The 14619-nt window shown below is 49.3% G+C and overlaps 1 protein-coding gene across 1 annotated transcript in view; it reads left to right on the top strand.

Annotated features, from left to right (window-relative positions):
- Window positions 1–14619, top strand: part of STYX (serine/threonine/tyrosine interacting protein) — a 40772-nt gene that overhangs the window by 23535 nt on the left and 2618 nt on the right. The window contains exons 5-9 of the mRNA XM_088457954.1: window positions 8981–9041; window positions 9665–9701; window positions 11986–12076; window positions 13200–13272; window positions 14316–14409. Coding sequence (XP_088314080.1) covers window positions 8981–9041; window positions 9665–9701; window positions 11986–12076; window positions 13200–13272; window positions 14316–14409 — 356 coding nt within the window. The remainder of the gene's footprint in view (window positions 1–8980; window positions 9042–9664; window positions 9702–11985; window positions 12077–13199; window positions 13273–14315; window positions 14410–14619) is intronic.

Here is a 14619-nt window from a genome sequence, read left to right as displayed (position 1 = left end):
TCCCTGTCTCACAGCCGGCGCCTCCCCCGCTGCACACAGCCCTCTCTGCACTGTGCTGACTGGTCCTGTGTCAGCGCTCCTCCCCCAGGCCAGCCTTCTTTCTGCTCCTCGGTGGCCATCTTTTCTGAAGCATGGTGAACGCTGCTGGAAGCCTGCATTGGAAGCATCGTGGTCTGGGTCCCCCCGCATACCTCTCCTCCGATGTGGTCAGGTCTGTGTATGCAGCGCTGTGTCCTACCAGGCCCTGTGTCTGCGTAGTTGAGTGATCAGCGCTGTTAGTGCAGGAATTGTTATTTCTCTGCATTGTATGTGACTGTGCTAGCGCTGCTGCCTGTAACTTTTTTTCTAAACTGTCAGCTTTATACTGTCCCTGTTTTTTCTGCTAAGCTCGTGCGGTGCAGTGCTGCAGGGTGGTCTCTTGCCTCTTAAATATATAATTGGTGAGAGGGGTCACATACGTGGTGCCATCATGTCTGAAAGTGATTTTCCCCTCCGGCTACAGTGTACTACGTGTAAAGTACCGTTAGCGGAGGGGGAGGGTAGCGCGGAGGGCCTCTGCCGGCAGTGTTTGTCTATGGCGCGGCCTCTTACGGTTACTGCACTGGTACAGGAGCCGCCCTGGGCTTGTTTCGCTCAAGTGCTTACAGCCTTAGTGGGCCAGTTAGCTCCGCAGCCCGCGTTTACACCGATGGGTTTGTCCCAGCAGTCAGTGGTGTCGTCACCCATGCAGGGTTTCCCACGACAATTGGTGGTACCCCACAGTCTCCCTATTTCCCCGCTCCCGGTTTCTCAGGAGCCAGCGTGGGTTAACTCCCTGACGAGTTCTGTACAGCACTTGTCGGATGTGTTGCAAGGGGAGTCTGTGATGCGGCCGCATAAACGGCCGGTGGCGTCTCTGTCGGCTCCTTATGAGGATGACGAGGGGACGTCTGATGATGGGGAGATTCTGGATCCTTACGATCAGGAACCTCTCCTTGCTAAGGACGCTGATGCTAAGTCCAAAGTATATATTCCTGGACTTATTCGGGCGGTCCGCACAGCCTTGGTGATTGAGGACGAAGTTCCCCCAGCGGCTAAATCTAAGTATGCCTTTTTCAAAGATGTGAAGGGCGATGCCACTGTCTTTCCTCTATCGGGTCAGTTGGTGGACCATTTAGAGGAGGCGTGGAAACAGCCTGGCAAAAGATACCAGCCGCAGAGACGCCTGGCGGTGGCTTATCCGTTCGCGGATAATTATTTTGCAAAGTGGGAATCCCCTCCACAGGTGGATTCTCACGTGACCCGTCTTGTCCGTAGTGCCACATTGCCGATGCCATCCATGTCCTCCCTTAAGGATGCTACGGACCGCAAGGTGGAGATCTGCCTGAAGTCCGCTTATTCCCTTGCGGGGGGGGGGCAGCACGGCCGGCTATGGCCATTTGCTGGGTTGCCAGAGCGATGGAGCGCTGGGCGGATTCATTAGAGGCTTCTTTTGATTCCGACTGTCCGGCCGAACAGGCGGAGTTGCTTGGCAATCTCCGTGTTTCGGCCACCTACATCAACGAGGCGGCCCTAGACATTAGTACTCTGGTGTCTAGGATTTCTTCAGCAGCGGTAGCTGCTCGTCGCACCTTGTGGCTGCGATCCTGGAAGGCGGATGCAGATTCCAAAAAGGGTCTGGAGGCGCCGTTTACCGGAGAAGTTCTCTTCGGTCCGGATCTGGATAAGATTGTGGCCACGCTGGCGGCAGCCAAATCGGCTTGTCTCCCGTCGGCCGCTGCTCCTTCTGGTTCTGGACCATCGTCCTTTCGGTCATCTAGGGCCCAGGGCAGGCCCAAACCACAGTCGTTTCCTCGACAGGCTGGCCCTAAGAAATCGGTCAAGCCCCGGAAGCAGACATGGAGTACCAGACGTCCGGCCCCCAAGCCAGATGACAAGCCTGCGGCCTGACGGTCCGGGCCTCCCTTTGGGGGATCCCAGGGTGGGAGGCCGCCTGCTGCAGTTCGCCCAGTGTTGGTCGACCACTACGACAGACACTTGGGTTCTGGAGGTGGTCTCCCACGGGTACGCCCTCTCCTTCCGGCACAGACCCTCGGCTCGATTCTTCACCACGGGTCTACCATCAGACCGGAACAAGGCTACGGAGCTGCGGAAGGTATTGCACACTATGCTCCAGGCTGGAGTTATAGTGCCTGTTCCATTCTCCCAGAGGGGCCAGGGTTTCTATTCAAATCTATTTTTGGTACAGAAACCCAATGGGTCGTATCGTCCGATTCTAAACCTCAAAGCACTCAACAGGTCTTTGCGGGTACCAAAGTTTCGGATGGAGACTCTACGGTCCATCATTCTGGCGCTGGAGCCTGGGGACTACATGGTGTCATTGGACATACAGGACGCTTACCTGCATGTCCCTATTCTTTTGCGCCATCAACAGTTCCTCAGGTTTGCAATCCGCAGCGACCACTTCCAGTTTCGGGCGTTACCTTTTGGCCTGGCGACAGCACCACGGGTTTTCACCAAGGTGATGGCGGTCATGGCGGCTTCTCTGCGGCTGCAGGGAGTCCGCATGTTGACGTACTTGGACGACCTGTTATTGGTGGCAGGATCTCCAGAGCTCCTGTTATGCCACTTGGACCTGACCATTGCACTGCTGCAGCGGCACGGCTGGCTAATCAACTGGCAGAAGTCCACTCTAATCCCGTCTCGGAGGATTCTGCATCTTGGAGCCTTATTGGACTCGGGACAGCAAAGGATCTTCGTGACGGAGGACAAGATCTCTGCTTTACAGTCAAGGGTGCGCAGTTGTCTGCACAGCCGCCGGGTGTCCCTACACTCGGCGATGAGGTTACTGGGCTCCATGGTGTCGGTGTTCCACATGGTGGAATACGCCCAGTTTCACTCCAGACCTCTGCAGCACCTGATCCTGTCCAAGTGGAACGGGCTGCCTCAGTCTCTGAAGTCCCAGACGATTGTGCTCACCCCGGAGGTTCGCCTGTCCCTTGCTTGGTGGTTACAGACGGCCCATCTCAACAAGGGACGTCCGTTCTGGGTTCCAAATTGGGTCCTGTTGACAACGGACGCCAGTCTTCGGGGCTGGGGAGCGGTTTTGGGTCCACACTTGTTCCAGGGCAGGTGGACGCCGACAGAAGCGGAGCTTCCCATAAATATCTTAGAAATCCGTGCGGTCTTCAATGCTCTCCAGCAGGCACATCGGTTTCTCCAGGGTCACCCGGTGCAGGTCCAGTCGGACAACGCTACCACCGTGGCCTACATAAACAGGCAAGGAGGAACCCTCAGTCGGGCGGCTCTCGTAGAGGTTTCTCGGATCCTGGTTTGGGCGGAGCGCAATCTTCCGGCCATATCAGCGGAGTGCTAAATTGGGAGGCGGACTTTCTAAGTCGCCAGGACGTTCATCCGGGGAATGGTCCCTGCACCCGGACGTTTTTCAACTGCTGGTGGACAGGTGGGGTCTTCCAGAGATCGACCTCATGGCGTCCCGGCACAACAACAAGTTGCCGGTGTACGGGTCTCGCACAAGAGACGAAAAGGCGTCTCTGGTGGATGCTCTGTCCGTCCGGTGGACGTTCCGGTTCGCATACCTGTTCCCTCCGGTCTCCCTTCTTCCACGGGTAATCCGGAAATTCAAACAGGAAGGAGGGACGCTCCTGTTGATAGCTCCCGCGTGGCCCAGACGGCACTGGTTCTCAGACCTTCAGGGTCTGTCCGTGGTCAGTCCTCTGCGGTTGCCGCTACGACCGGACCTTCTGTCTCAGGGTCCTTGTCTTCACCCGGACCTGACTCGGCTGTCTTTGACGGCGTGGCTGTTGAGACGGCCATGCTGAGGTCCCGGGGGTTTTCCAGCTCTGTGGTGCGTACCATGTTGCGAGCTCGGAAACAGTCTTCCGCGAGGATATACCATCGCGTGTGGCATACGTTCTTCCAGTGGTGTCGACCGAGAGGTTATGCACCGCGGGAGTTTCGTCTGTCTCGGATTCTCGCCTTCCTACAAGCGGGACTAGATCATGGGCTTCGCCTTGCTTCTTTGAAGGTACTGGTTTCGGCCCTGTCTGTCTGGTTTCACCGTAGGATTGCTACAATCCCGGATGTGCGCACCTTTATGCAAGGTGTTGTCCGCATTCAGCCGCCCTTTGTTCCACCTGTGGCGCCTTGGGATTTGGCTGTGGTCCTGAGGGCTCTCCAAGGACCGCCGTTTGAACCATTGGGCTCAGTGGATCTTAAATGGCTAACAGCTAAGACTGTTTTCCTTCTGGCTATTGCTTTGGCCAGACGTGTTTCTGAGTTAGGGGCTCTTTCTTGTAGACCCCCTTTCTTGGTTTTTCATGGGAACAGGGCAGTGCTCCGCACTCGGCCCGAGTTTCTTCCCAAAGTTGTTTCCCAGTTTCATGTTAACGAGGAAATCGTTGTTCCGGCCTTTAACTCACCGGGTCTTTCCGTGGGTGAGGCCTCTTTGGATGTTGTGCGGGCCTTAAGGACTTATGTTGACCGCACTTCTTCGTTTAGGAAGTCGGACGCTTTGTTTGTCCTCTATGGCTTCCGTAAAAAGGGTTGGCCTGCTTCAAAGCAAACTTTGGCAGCCTGGATCCGTATGGCTATTTCTGAAGCTTATCTTCATGAAGGCCTGCCGGTTCCTCCTTCTGTGAAGGCTCATTCCACTAGGTCTGTGGGTCCTTCGTGGGCAGCTCGACGTGGTGCCTCTGCAGTCCAGATCTGCAAGGCTGCTACGTGGTCCTCTGTCCATACCTTCGTGAGGTATTACAGGTTTGACACCTTCGCCTCTCAGGATGCTACCTTCGGGCGGCGGATTCTCCTTTCTGCACAGGAGCGTCCCCACCCTTAAAGGATACTGCTTTGGGACATCCCCAAGGTATCCTGTGGATACCCTATGGACCCTGAAGTAGAAAATATGAGATATGGTAAGAACTTACCCTTGTTATCTCTATTTCTACGAAGTCCATAGGGTTCCACAGGACTCCCGCCCTGTCGCACCTGTGCTGCAGATGGGCTTTGCTCTGGTCACCGGTTTTCCGTCTCCCTCTGGTGAGAATGTGATTCTTGTATGTGTCCAGATCTTTGTTATCTCTCTTTTTTCTCCTCCTCCGGCCTGTGGCTTGGTAACGAACTGAGATGCCTTGGCTCGGGGGCGGGGTATAGGAGGGGGACCTAGTGCATCCTGGGAGGTTGAAAGCTTAACTCTTTGGTGCCCGATGACTGACGTCACACCTACCCCAAGGTATCCTGTCGAACCCTATGGACTTCGTAGAAATAGAGATAGCAAGGGTAAGTTCTTACCATATCTCATATTATTGTGATGTCATACGGAGGTGGGTATCATCCAATCAATGAATCCTAGTGCAACTTTTTGCACAGGGGAAATTTTTGATGAGCGAAGTGCGGCATTAGAAAGTTGGCTGGTATTATTTTTCCATTTTGTAATCTGACTCTTGTGCCCTAAAACAGGCTTCCAGCTGGTAATGAAAATGTTTGGTTGGAGTATTTTATTACCTACCAGCTGTTGCCCGCGGCTTTGCCCATGATGAAATCTCTTCTGCCAACATCTTTGCATAGGGCCCCTGTTGCGGGAGTGCACCATGTGACCACCAGCGGTTTACAGACTGGTGGCAGCAGCACAGCGCTTTCACCCACCTCACACCAATGTCACTGTGTGCCCTGTGCACAGAATATGTAACCTCTCCTATTCACCCACCTCTCATATCATTGTCACTGTGTCCTGTGCACAGACTGCTATGTACCCTCTCCTATTCACCCACCTCTCACACCAATGTCAGTGTGCCATGTGCACAGACTGCTATGTAACCTCTCCTATTCACCCACCACTCACACCAATGTCACTGTGTGCCCTGTGCACAGACTGCTATGTAACCTATCCTATTCACCCACCACTCACACCAATGTCACTGTGTGCCCTGTGCACAGACTGCTATGTAACCTATCCTATTCACCCACCACTCACACCAATGTCACTGTGTGCCCTGTGCACAGACTGCTATGTAACCTATCCTATTCACCCACCTCTCACACCAATGTCACTGTGTGCCCTGTGCACAGACTGCTATGTAACCTCTCCTATTCACCCACCACTCACACCAATGTCACTGTGTGCCCTGTGCACAGACTGCTATGTAACCTATCCTATTCACCCACCTCTCACACCAATGTCACTGTGTGCCCTGTGTACAGACTGCTATGTAACCTATCCTATTCACCCACCTCTCACACCAATGTCACTGTGTGCCCTGTGTACAGACTGCTATGTAACCTCTCCTATTCACCCACCACTCACACCAATGTCACTGTGTGCCCTGTGCACAGACTGCTATGTAACCTATCCTATTCACCCACCACTCACACCAATGTCACTGTGTGCCCTGTGCACAGACTGCTATGTAACCTATCCTATTCACCCACCACTCACACCAATGTCACTGTGTGCCCTGTGCACAGACTGCTATGTAACCTATCCTATTCACCCACCTCTCACACCAATGTCACTGTGTGCCCTGTGCACAGACTGCTATGTAACCTATCCTATTCACCCACCACTCACACCAATGTCACTGTGTGCCCTGTGCACAGACTGCTATGTAACCTATCCTATTCCCCACCACTCACACCAATGTCACTGTGTGCCATGTGCACAGACTGCTATGTAACCTATCCTATTCCCCACCACTCACACCAATGTCACTGTGTGCCCTGTGCACAGACTGCTATGTAACCTATCCTATTCCCCACCACTCACACCAATGTCACTGTGTGCCCTGTGCACAGACTGCTATGTAACCTCTCCTATTCACCCACCACTCACACCAATGTCACTGTGTGCCCTGTGCACAGACTGCTATGTAACCTATCCTATTCCCCACCACTCACACCAATGTCACTGTGTGCCCTGTGCACAGACTGCTATGTAACCTCTCCTATTCACCCACCTCTCACACCAATGTCACTGTGTGCCCTGTGCACAGGTTGCTATGTAACCTCTCCTATTCACCCACCACTCACACCAATGTCACTGTGTGCCCTGTGCACAGGCTGCTATGTAACCTCTCCTATTCACCCACCTCTCACACCAATGTCACTGTGTGCCCTGTGCACAGACTGCTATGTAACCTCTCCTATTCACCCACCACTCACACCAATGTCACTGTGTGCCCTGTGCACAGGCTGCTATGTAACCTCTCCTATTCACCCACCTCTCACACCAATGTCACTGTGTGCCCTGTGCACAGACTGCTATGTAACCTATCCTATTCCCCACCACTCACACCAATGTCACTGTGTGCCCTGTGCACAGACTGCTATGTAACCTCTCCTATTCACCACCACTCACACCAATGTCACTGTGTGCCCTGTGCACAGACTGCTATGTAACCTCTCCTATTCACCCACCACTCACACCAATGTCACTGTGTGCCCTGTGCACAGACTGCTATGTAACCTCTCCTATTTAAGTAAAAGACAAGTAAAAATTATCATAGACACTACCTGTAACTTGGTTCCTTAAATATAGAACGTAGATCCTATAAGGTGGATAACCTGAACAGTAATCACTTATGCTCAATAATTGGTTCTTTAATGGAACAGAGGTTCTGAAAATCCCAGTGGTTCGTACTGTCGTGTGTATTATTAACCTATCATGATACCAACATTTGTGCAATAAAGAGAGACATGCACATTTATTGTAGCACAAATAACACACAAACCAGAAAGAGCATATAAACATCTTAAAAATGCAATAAAAGATGGATAAAACAACTGATTTGCCGGGTAGCTATTTTACTAGATGGTAGAAATAAATGGGCATTGATGTGAAATGCGGGGGCATGCCTTGAAAAAGGGACAAACCAGTCCTGAAACGCGTTGGTTGGAAGGAGGTCAGAGGGGCTATTTGCACCAAGATAATGGAAGGACGGGTACACAGGGGAAGAAGTTTTCGGACTATTCCCCCAGCATTTGACATCAATGCCCATTTATTTATACCATCTGGTAAAATAGCCACCCGGCAAATCACTTGTTTTATCCATTTATGCACCAAGTTACAGGTAGCGCCTATGAGAACTTTTACTTGTCTTTCATTTATATTGTCTCCACTGGGGTCTGGGGTAGACCCAATAATTGTTTTCTAGGCCGCTCTCCTCCTAGTTTTTTGCGCTGTTGTACCCCCTTTACAAAATATTTTTTTATCCTATTTAAGTGACCGCAAGCACAAAGCACCTCTTACCCCCCCCCCCCCCCCCCACCGCTTACTGGCCGCGCGCACAGCGCCACATCTATCTCTTGCATTCATGTTGTCGATAAATGCTGTTTTAGCTATTGCTCCGATTTTACGTGGCAGATGGAGATGATACAAAGTGCAGGTTATTTCTGGGAGTTTCCACTACACACTGATGCCGTTTTCATGAAAATCTATTAAGTAGTTTTTGCACCAACTTGGAACAGGCACCAGGGGCCAAATGTAATAGGGCGAGAGGTCAGAAAATGTCAGTCTTCTCACTCTTTAAACTCGGCCAATGTAATAAGAGTCTGAGAACAGAGCAACAGGGCAAACTCGCAGGTTTTTCAGACTCAAAACTCACGATTTAAACTCTCATCCAGATGATTTCCCATTTTGCAGTTAAAACTGGACCAATGTGAGAGGTGATAGATAAACTCTCTCATTCTCTAAACTCTCGCCCTATTACTTCTGGCCCAATATTCCTATAATAACAAAAGTTGAATCAGATATGTAATCTATTGCTGCGATGGCTGGCTGCGCACATAACAGCCAGGTACTGTAGTGCCGACATGGCAAGTTTTCCTTCACAGCCCATAGAGGTGCGAGGGAATAGCGGCGATGTCGGCAGGATGCGATGTGCCGTTGTGGAACGCATACCACCTGGATGTCTGCAACTGAATCCCCCCCATGAATTCTGAGGCAGGAGTCATCACGGCTGCTTATCTGTGTGGTTTTGTTTTACAGATATTTAGTGCTGGATTTTGCAGACAACCCCATTGAAAACATTATACGGTTCTTCGCCATGGTGAGTGGTAGATTGTTGGCCGGCTATAGTAGAGAGCTGCCTCTATCCTAAATACTGCTGGTGTACAGGAAACATAAGATACATACTGACTGTGGTGATGGGGATTTCTGTACATGCTGCCTGAGCCCCCTACCATTTATACCCCAGTAACTCTGTCATCCACACTTATTTGCCATATATTTACCCCCCTATTGCGCACGTTGGGGCTCTACGTACGCCTATGTGCGCGGCGTATCTTGTGCTGGAATTCGCTTTGCACATGCCCAGATGAGTGCATGCAAATGTGAGATTGCGAGGGCGAACGCTTTCTAAATGTATCTAGACTTCAGACCAGAGAGGAGGAACGCCTGTGCTCGCGGATGGGTGGGGGGTGAGCATATACACCATTAATAGGCCTATCCTATGCACCTAGTATAGGCCGGGTGAAGGTGTGCTCTGATTAGGATGATGGTGGCGCAGTAAATCTGGCGCTTACTATTTCCTATGCGCGATCGCACTTTTGTGCCTAAATGCTGCTTTTCCGTACACCTTACTTCCATTCCTGTATCGGCCCCAATGTGACGATGCTTTGCTTCCACTCGGCCTGTATCTGTGGCTCATGCTGCTTTATTTTTTCTTTACAGTCAAAGGAATTTATTGATGGATCATTACAGACTGGAGGTACATATCCTGTCACCTGTCACCTTATCTGCAGCAGTAGCGCTTAGTCTGGTACTAGAGGGATAGTGCATCACACATGGCACCAGTGGTTCTACTCCCTTTTCAGCTGGAAATTCTGGGAGCTGAATTCGGGACCTGACACCCCCCCTTCATTTTCCCCCTAAACCTTGGTGTGACTCTGGCTAGCGTTGCAAAGCCCATTACACAGTGTGTGTTCTCCATATTTTCCTCATTCGGGCTATTACAATGGAAACCTGTATTTTAATTAACTTGTGAGTCACTTGAGCAATATAACATTGATATTCGATATATTATTACATTAAGCGATCTGAGAACTTTTGGGATTTAGGACCCAGCAGAATCTTATGTATCCGCAGAGTTTACGCTCAGAAAAGTACACTGGCTTTGCTCATTAAGCAATTAGTACAGCCTGCCGCCGGGAGGTTTTGTCGTGTTAATGGCTGTACTGTGAAAGTCAACACTGACTTTAGGTCGACAACGAATATGTCGACATTTAAAAATGATGAGCGGTTCATAAAGTCAACATGTAGTTTTTTTGATTAGGGTTAGGCTACAATAGGCTAAGAACTGTATGTTGACATAATGAACATTTTTGAATGTTGCCATATTGGTGTTTGACCTAAAAGCCATGTCCACATTCAGAACCTGTCGACATTCTGATTGTGGACTTTCCACGCCCGCTGTGACTGAGCGCTCCTGTACCGAAGCAATGGCAGCGTACAAGGTAGTGTTTAAGCATAATCACCGTTTTACAATGAGCCCTAAATGAAATGAGCAGCTCTACTGCAGAATCGGGGTCTGTCATTCAGGGGGAAATGTATTAAATCAGGCCTGGCCAACTTGGTGCTCTCCAGCTGTTGTGAAACTACAAGTCCCATCATTCCCTGCCACAGTTTTAGCATTCCCTAACAGCAAAACTGTGGCAAGGCATGCTGAGACTTGTAGTTTTTCAACAGCTGGAGAGCCACAGGTTGGCCTGGCCCTGTATTAAATCTTTGAGAGAGATAAAGTGGAGAAATTGCCCATAGCAGCCAATTGGCTTGTAACTTGTCACTTATCTAGGACAGTCTACAAAAAAAAAATGACAGCAGGTGACACAAGTAGCAAGTAGGCTTTGTATGGCTGTATAGGGCTCGTTTTATTGGGTTTCCAGCACCCATCAGCTGAAATCTTCAGCTCACAAGTAGATAGGCTTATTTTTTTACACCAGAAAGGTCAATAAATAAAATCATTTGAAAATCATGTTCCTATCAATTGAACAAATCTAATTTTAGAAAACTTACCATTGGGCCTATTTTTTGCTTCAATACAATCTGCACTTACCAATGGAATAATTTTGGATTTGGCGTATGTTTACAAGTGACCTCTGTTCTAGACCATGAGATGGGTTCACTAAGTGCAGGGACGATTGTTGCGGCGCTAACTTTAATGTTTGCTTTGTTTTGTAACTTTATATTTTGGAATCATCCAGAAACTGGTAAAACCTATATTAACATGCAAATATCACAGACCGATGACATGGTCACAAGTTCTGACATTAGAGACTTGGTGCCAGAAATGATCTGGATCTCACTAAAATCCAAATCTCTCTTCTGCAGAAAACACCAGTGATGGCGTTTATTACCCCGGTTAAACACGTGATTTAAGGCAGTGACCGAAGGCCTAATCTTCATGTGTGACTTCAAAAGTGACTGGCTAGCTTATATATTGATAGATGGATTTTGGGGTCAATTTACTAAGCAGTGTTAGGAGACAGAGTGATAAGGTGCCAGCCAATCAGCTCCCAACAATCATTTTTCAAGCACAGCCTGTGAGATGGTAGCTAGGAGCTGATTGGCTGACACCTTATCACTTTTCACTCTGTCTCCTAACACTGCTTAGTAAATAGACCTCTTTATTTCTTTAGACACTACAGAAAGGTTAGAGATTTTTAATCATTTAAAATTTAATTAAGTAGAATGTGCTTTTCAATAACAGAGCTCTTTAGCTCATTTCCACAACGTTTGCCACTGGTTATTTGCCGCCCAGGCAGTGTTGCTACTTCCATTAGGGGAGTAAATTCCTGCGCACGCACACACTATATTGGTTCAGCTCAAAAAATGGCTGCTCCGTCCGTAGGACAGAGCGAAATTAAGGTCTGTAAGACAGACTTACGGCAGCGGGTCTTGATAGATTCTCATGGGCTCTAAAACCGTGGTTTGTTGAATATTTTTGGAGAGGAAAACTCTGCATTTGCGTAATGTTTCTGTCTCTCCTCGTGCAGGAAAAGTTCTTGTCCACGGCAATGCAGGGATCTCTCGGAGTGCCGCTCTGGTTATTGCTTACATTATGGAAACGTTTGGATTAAAATACAGGTGATTGGAAGGAAGAAAACACTTTTTTACTATGGTCATTTGGGTTAATAGTGGCGTGCGCATACTCCTGTTTAATAAGAACCTCAGAGAGATGAGCTAAAGTACTTTAAGTTGCTAAAGGCCCCCATACATCTGCGATTAATTGTGGTAATTTGGAATTTTGCAGACGATTGTCCCAAAAAATCGGCGATGTATGGGGGTTGCTGATTCCGATCAGGTTGAATTTCCGCGTTCAATCCGGGCTAAAGATTAGTAGTGGTGTCTAGAGACGATCGGCCAATTTGCCGACAGTTACTAGTAAAATGATGAGCCTAACAAAATTGGCAGATCTGTGATATGCTGGAAATGATCTGCATATCACTGAAGCGTATCTAATATATGGGCGCAGGTTGGTGGATTGGGGAATCTTTAAATCAGGGTAAAAAAATCTGAACTGTGTTTTTTTTTTTTTTTTTTTTAGATGGCTAATGTATGGTTCCCTTAAGATGCATATTTATTTAGCTGTACGGTAGTAAAGCACCTGATTAGGTGTATTATAGAGCTTGTCCTCTGAGCATGTCCCTACATTCTGTGCAGGACGGTGTACAAGGCTCCTGTGTCCTGCTGGTGGAGACCTCCCTGGCCCTGTACAATGAGTCTGTTATACAGCTGTGGTAGGAGTACATTACAGGACATCTCCCCCAGTCCTGGTCTCTTCCTCCCATTGGCCTATAGATGGGAATGAGATGGCCTGCGTGAGCCGAAGTCACTGGGAAAATCTGACGCAGAACTGACGCACCATTAGCGTACTAGGAGCTAAGATATATAACCCTGTGTTGTAATAAATTTATATCTGCAACTAGCTGAAGTACTCGGCGTTGCCTGGGTTTAAATCTTCATGTTATTTAAGTTTTATTTGATGTCCAAATCTATCCAGTGGATGGCCCAAAACAGGCTCCCCGGGTCACAATTCTGCCTGGCGTACACCAAAGGGAGGTCCGACTGTGACCCTAACCCCCCCTAAAACCTGGCCAGGATCCAACTGGACCACCTCGCATTGGCTTTATCCATTGGTGCAGGGGAATACCTTTTTTTAGTTGCCTCCCCAAGCATCTGAGCTTATCCTTTCCTCCTCTCATTCTAGGGACGCTTTCACCTACGTGCAGGAAAGAAGGTTCTGCATTAACCCCAATGCTGGATTTGTTCATCAACTTCAGGTACGTACGTACGTACATACATACATACATACATACATACATACATAGATCAAAAGCTCCACAGTGGCCTCACCGTCTCTCCCTCGGATTAATTAAATCCCTATTACCAGTATGTCTGTGACTGGTCCCAGGGAATGGCTAGGCTGCAATCTTGTGACCAGTAGTTCTGTCCATGGGTTCAGTATATTCTGTCGACATGGTGAAAAAAAATGCATGCAACTTGTGGACATTGACCATGTCGACATGATTAGTATGTCGATAAAACGTCCCTGGTGGTCTAGCAGTGACTTACCTGGTTCGACTGCTCTAGGTGAGTCTTCCGGATCTTGCCAACAGCTGACAATGACTTGCTGTGAGTGTCACTAACCCCAACTTCCACTCCCACCGTGTAACCGTAGCCTAACCCTCCGGTCCATGCAGAATGCATATGTTTATCTCCACATAGAAGACTTTGTAAGTGAGCGTAGTATCAGGTTGAGTGTGTGACACAATTGTATCTGCTGAGTACAATGTACAATTCACCCCGGCCCCAAAGCACAATGATTATAGCCTCTAGCGCAGAGGTAGGCAAGCTGTGACACTACACATCCCAGCAGGATCAGCAATGGATTTGCTGTTAATACATGCTGAAACTGTGGCAAGACATGCTGGGATGTGTAGGCCCACAGGTTGCCCACCTCTGATCTAGCCTTTGTGTGATCCTTTTCAATGTTTTCAGGAGTCTGATTTTCTGCCTGCATTGTCGCCTCCCTTTCCCCTCTCCTGCATTGTCGCCTCCCTTTCCCCTCTCCTGCATTGTCGCCTCCCTTTCCCCTCTCCTGCATTGTCGCCTCCCTTTCCCCTCTCCTGCATTGTCGCCTCCCTTTCCCCTCTCCTGCATTGTCGCCTCCCTTTCCCCTCTCCTGCATTGTCGCCTCCCTTTCCCCTCTCCTGCATTGTCGCCTCCCTTTCCCCTCTCCTGCATTGTCGCCTCCCTTTCCCCTCTCCTGCATTGTCGCCTCCCTTTCCCCTCTCCTGCATTGTCGCCTCTCTCTTCCATGTAGGAATATGAAGCCATCTATCTCGCAAAATTAACCATTAAAAGGATGTCTCCTCTGCAGTTAGGAAGGACTTTCTCTCTACAATCTGGTGCTGCCGGTAAGGCCATCTCTACCCTTTTGCATTTTGTTGTGTATTGTGCATGTACAGCACGGTGATGTAGTGATCAGCATTGCTGACTCACATCTCTGAGGTCAAGATTTCAAATCCAAACAAGAGCCCCATCTGTGTGGCATCGGTATGTACTCCCTGTTTGTTTCCTCCCCCAGTGCAGGGTGATATGACGGGAGAAGACTGGCTTGGCTTACT

This window comes from Taudactylus pleione, unplaced genomic scaffold, assembly GCF_031769625.1.
Source record: "Taudactylus pleione unplaced genomic scaffold, aTauple2 ptg000796l, whole genome shotgun sequence".
Taxonomy (NCBI): domain Eukaryota; kingdom Metazoa; phylum Chordata; class Amphibia; order Anura; family Myobatrachidae; genus Taudactylus; species Taudactylus pleione.
This window is presented reverse-complemented; position numbering and strand designations above follow the sequence as displayed.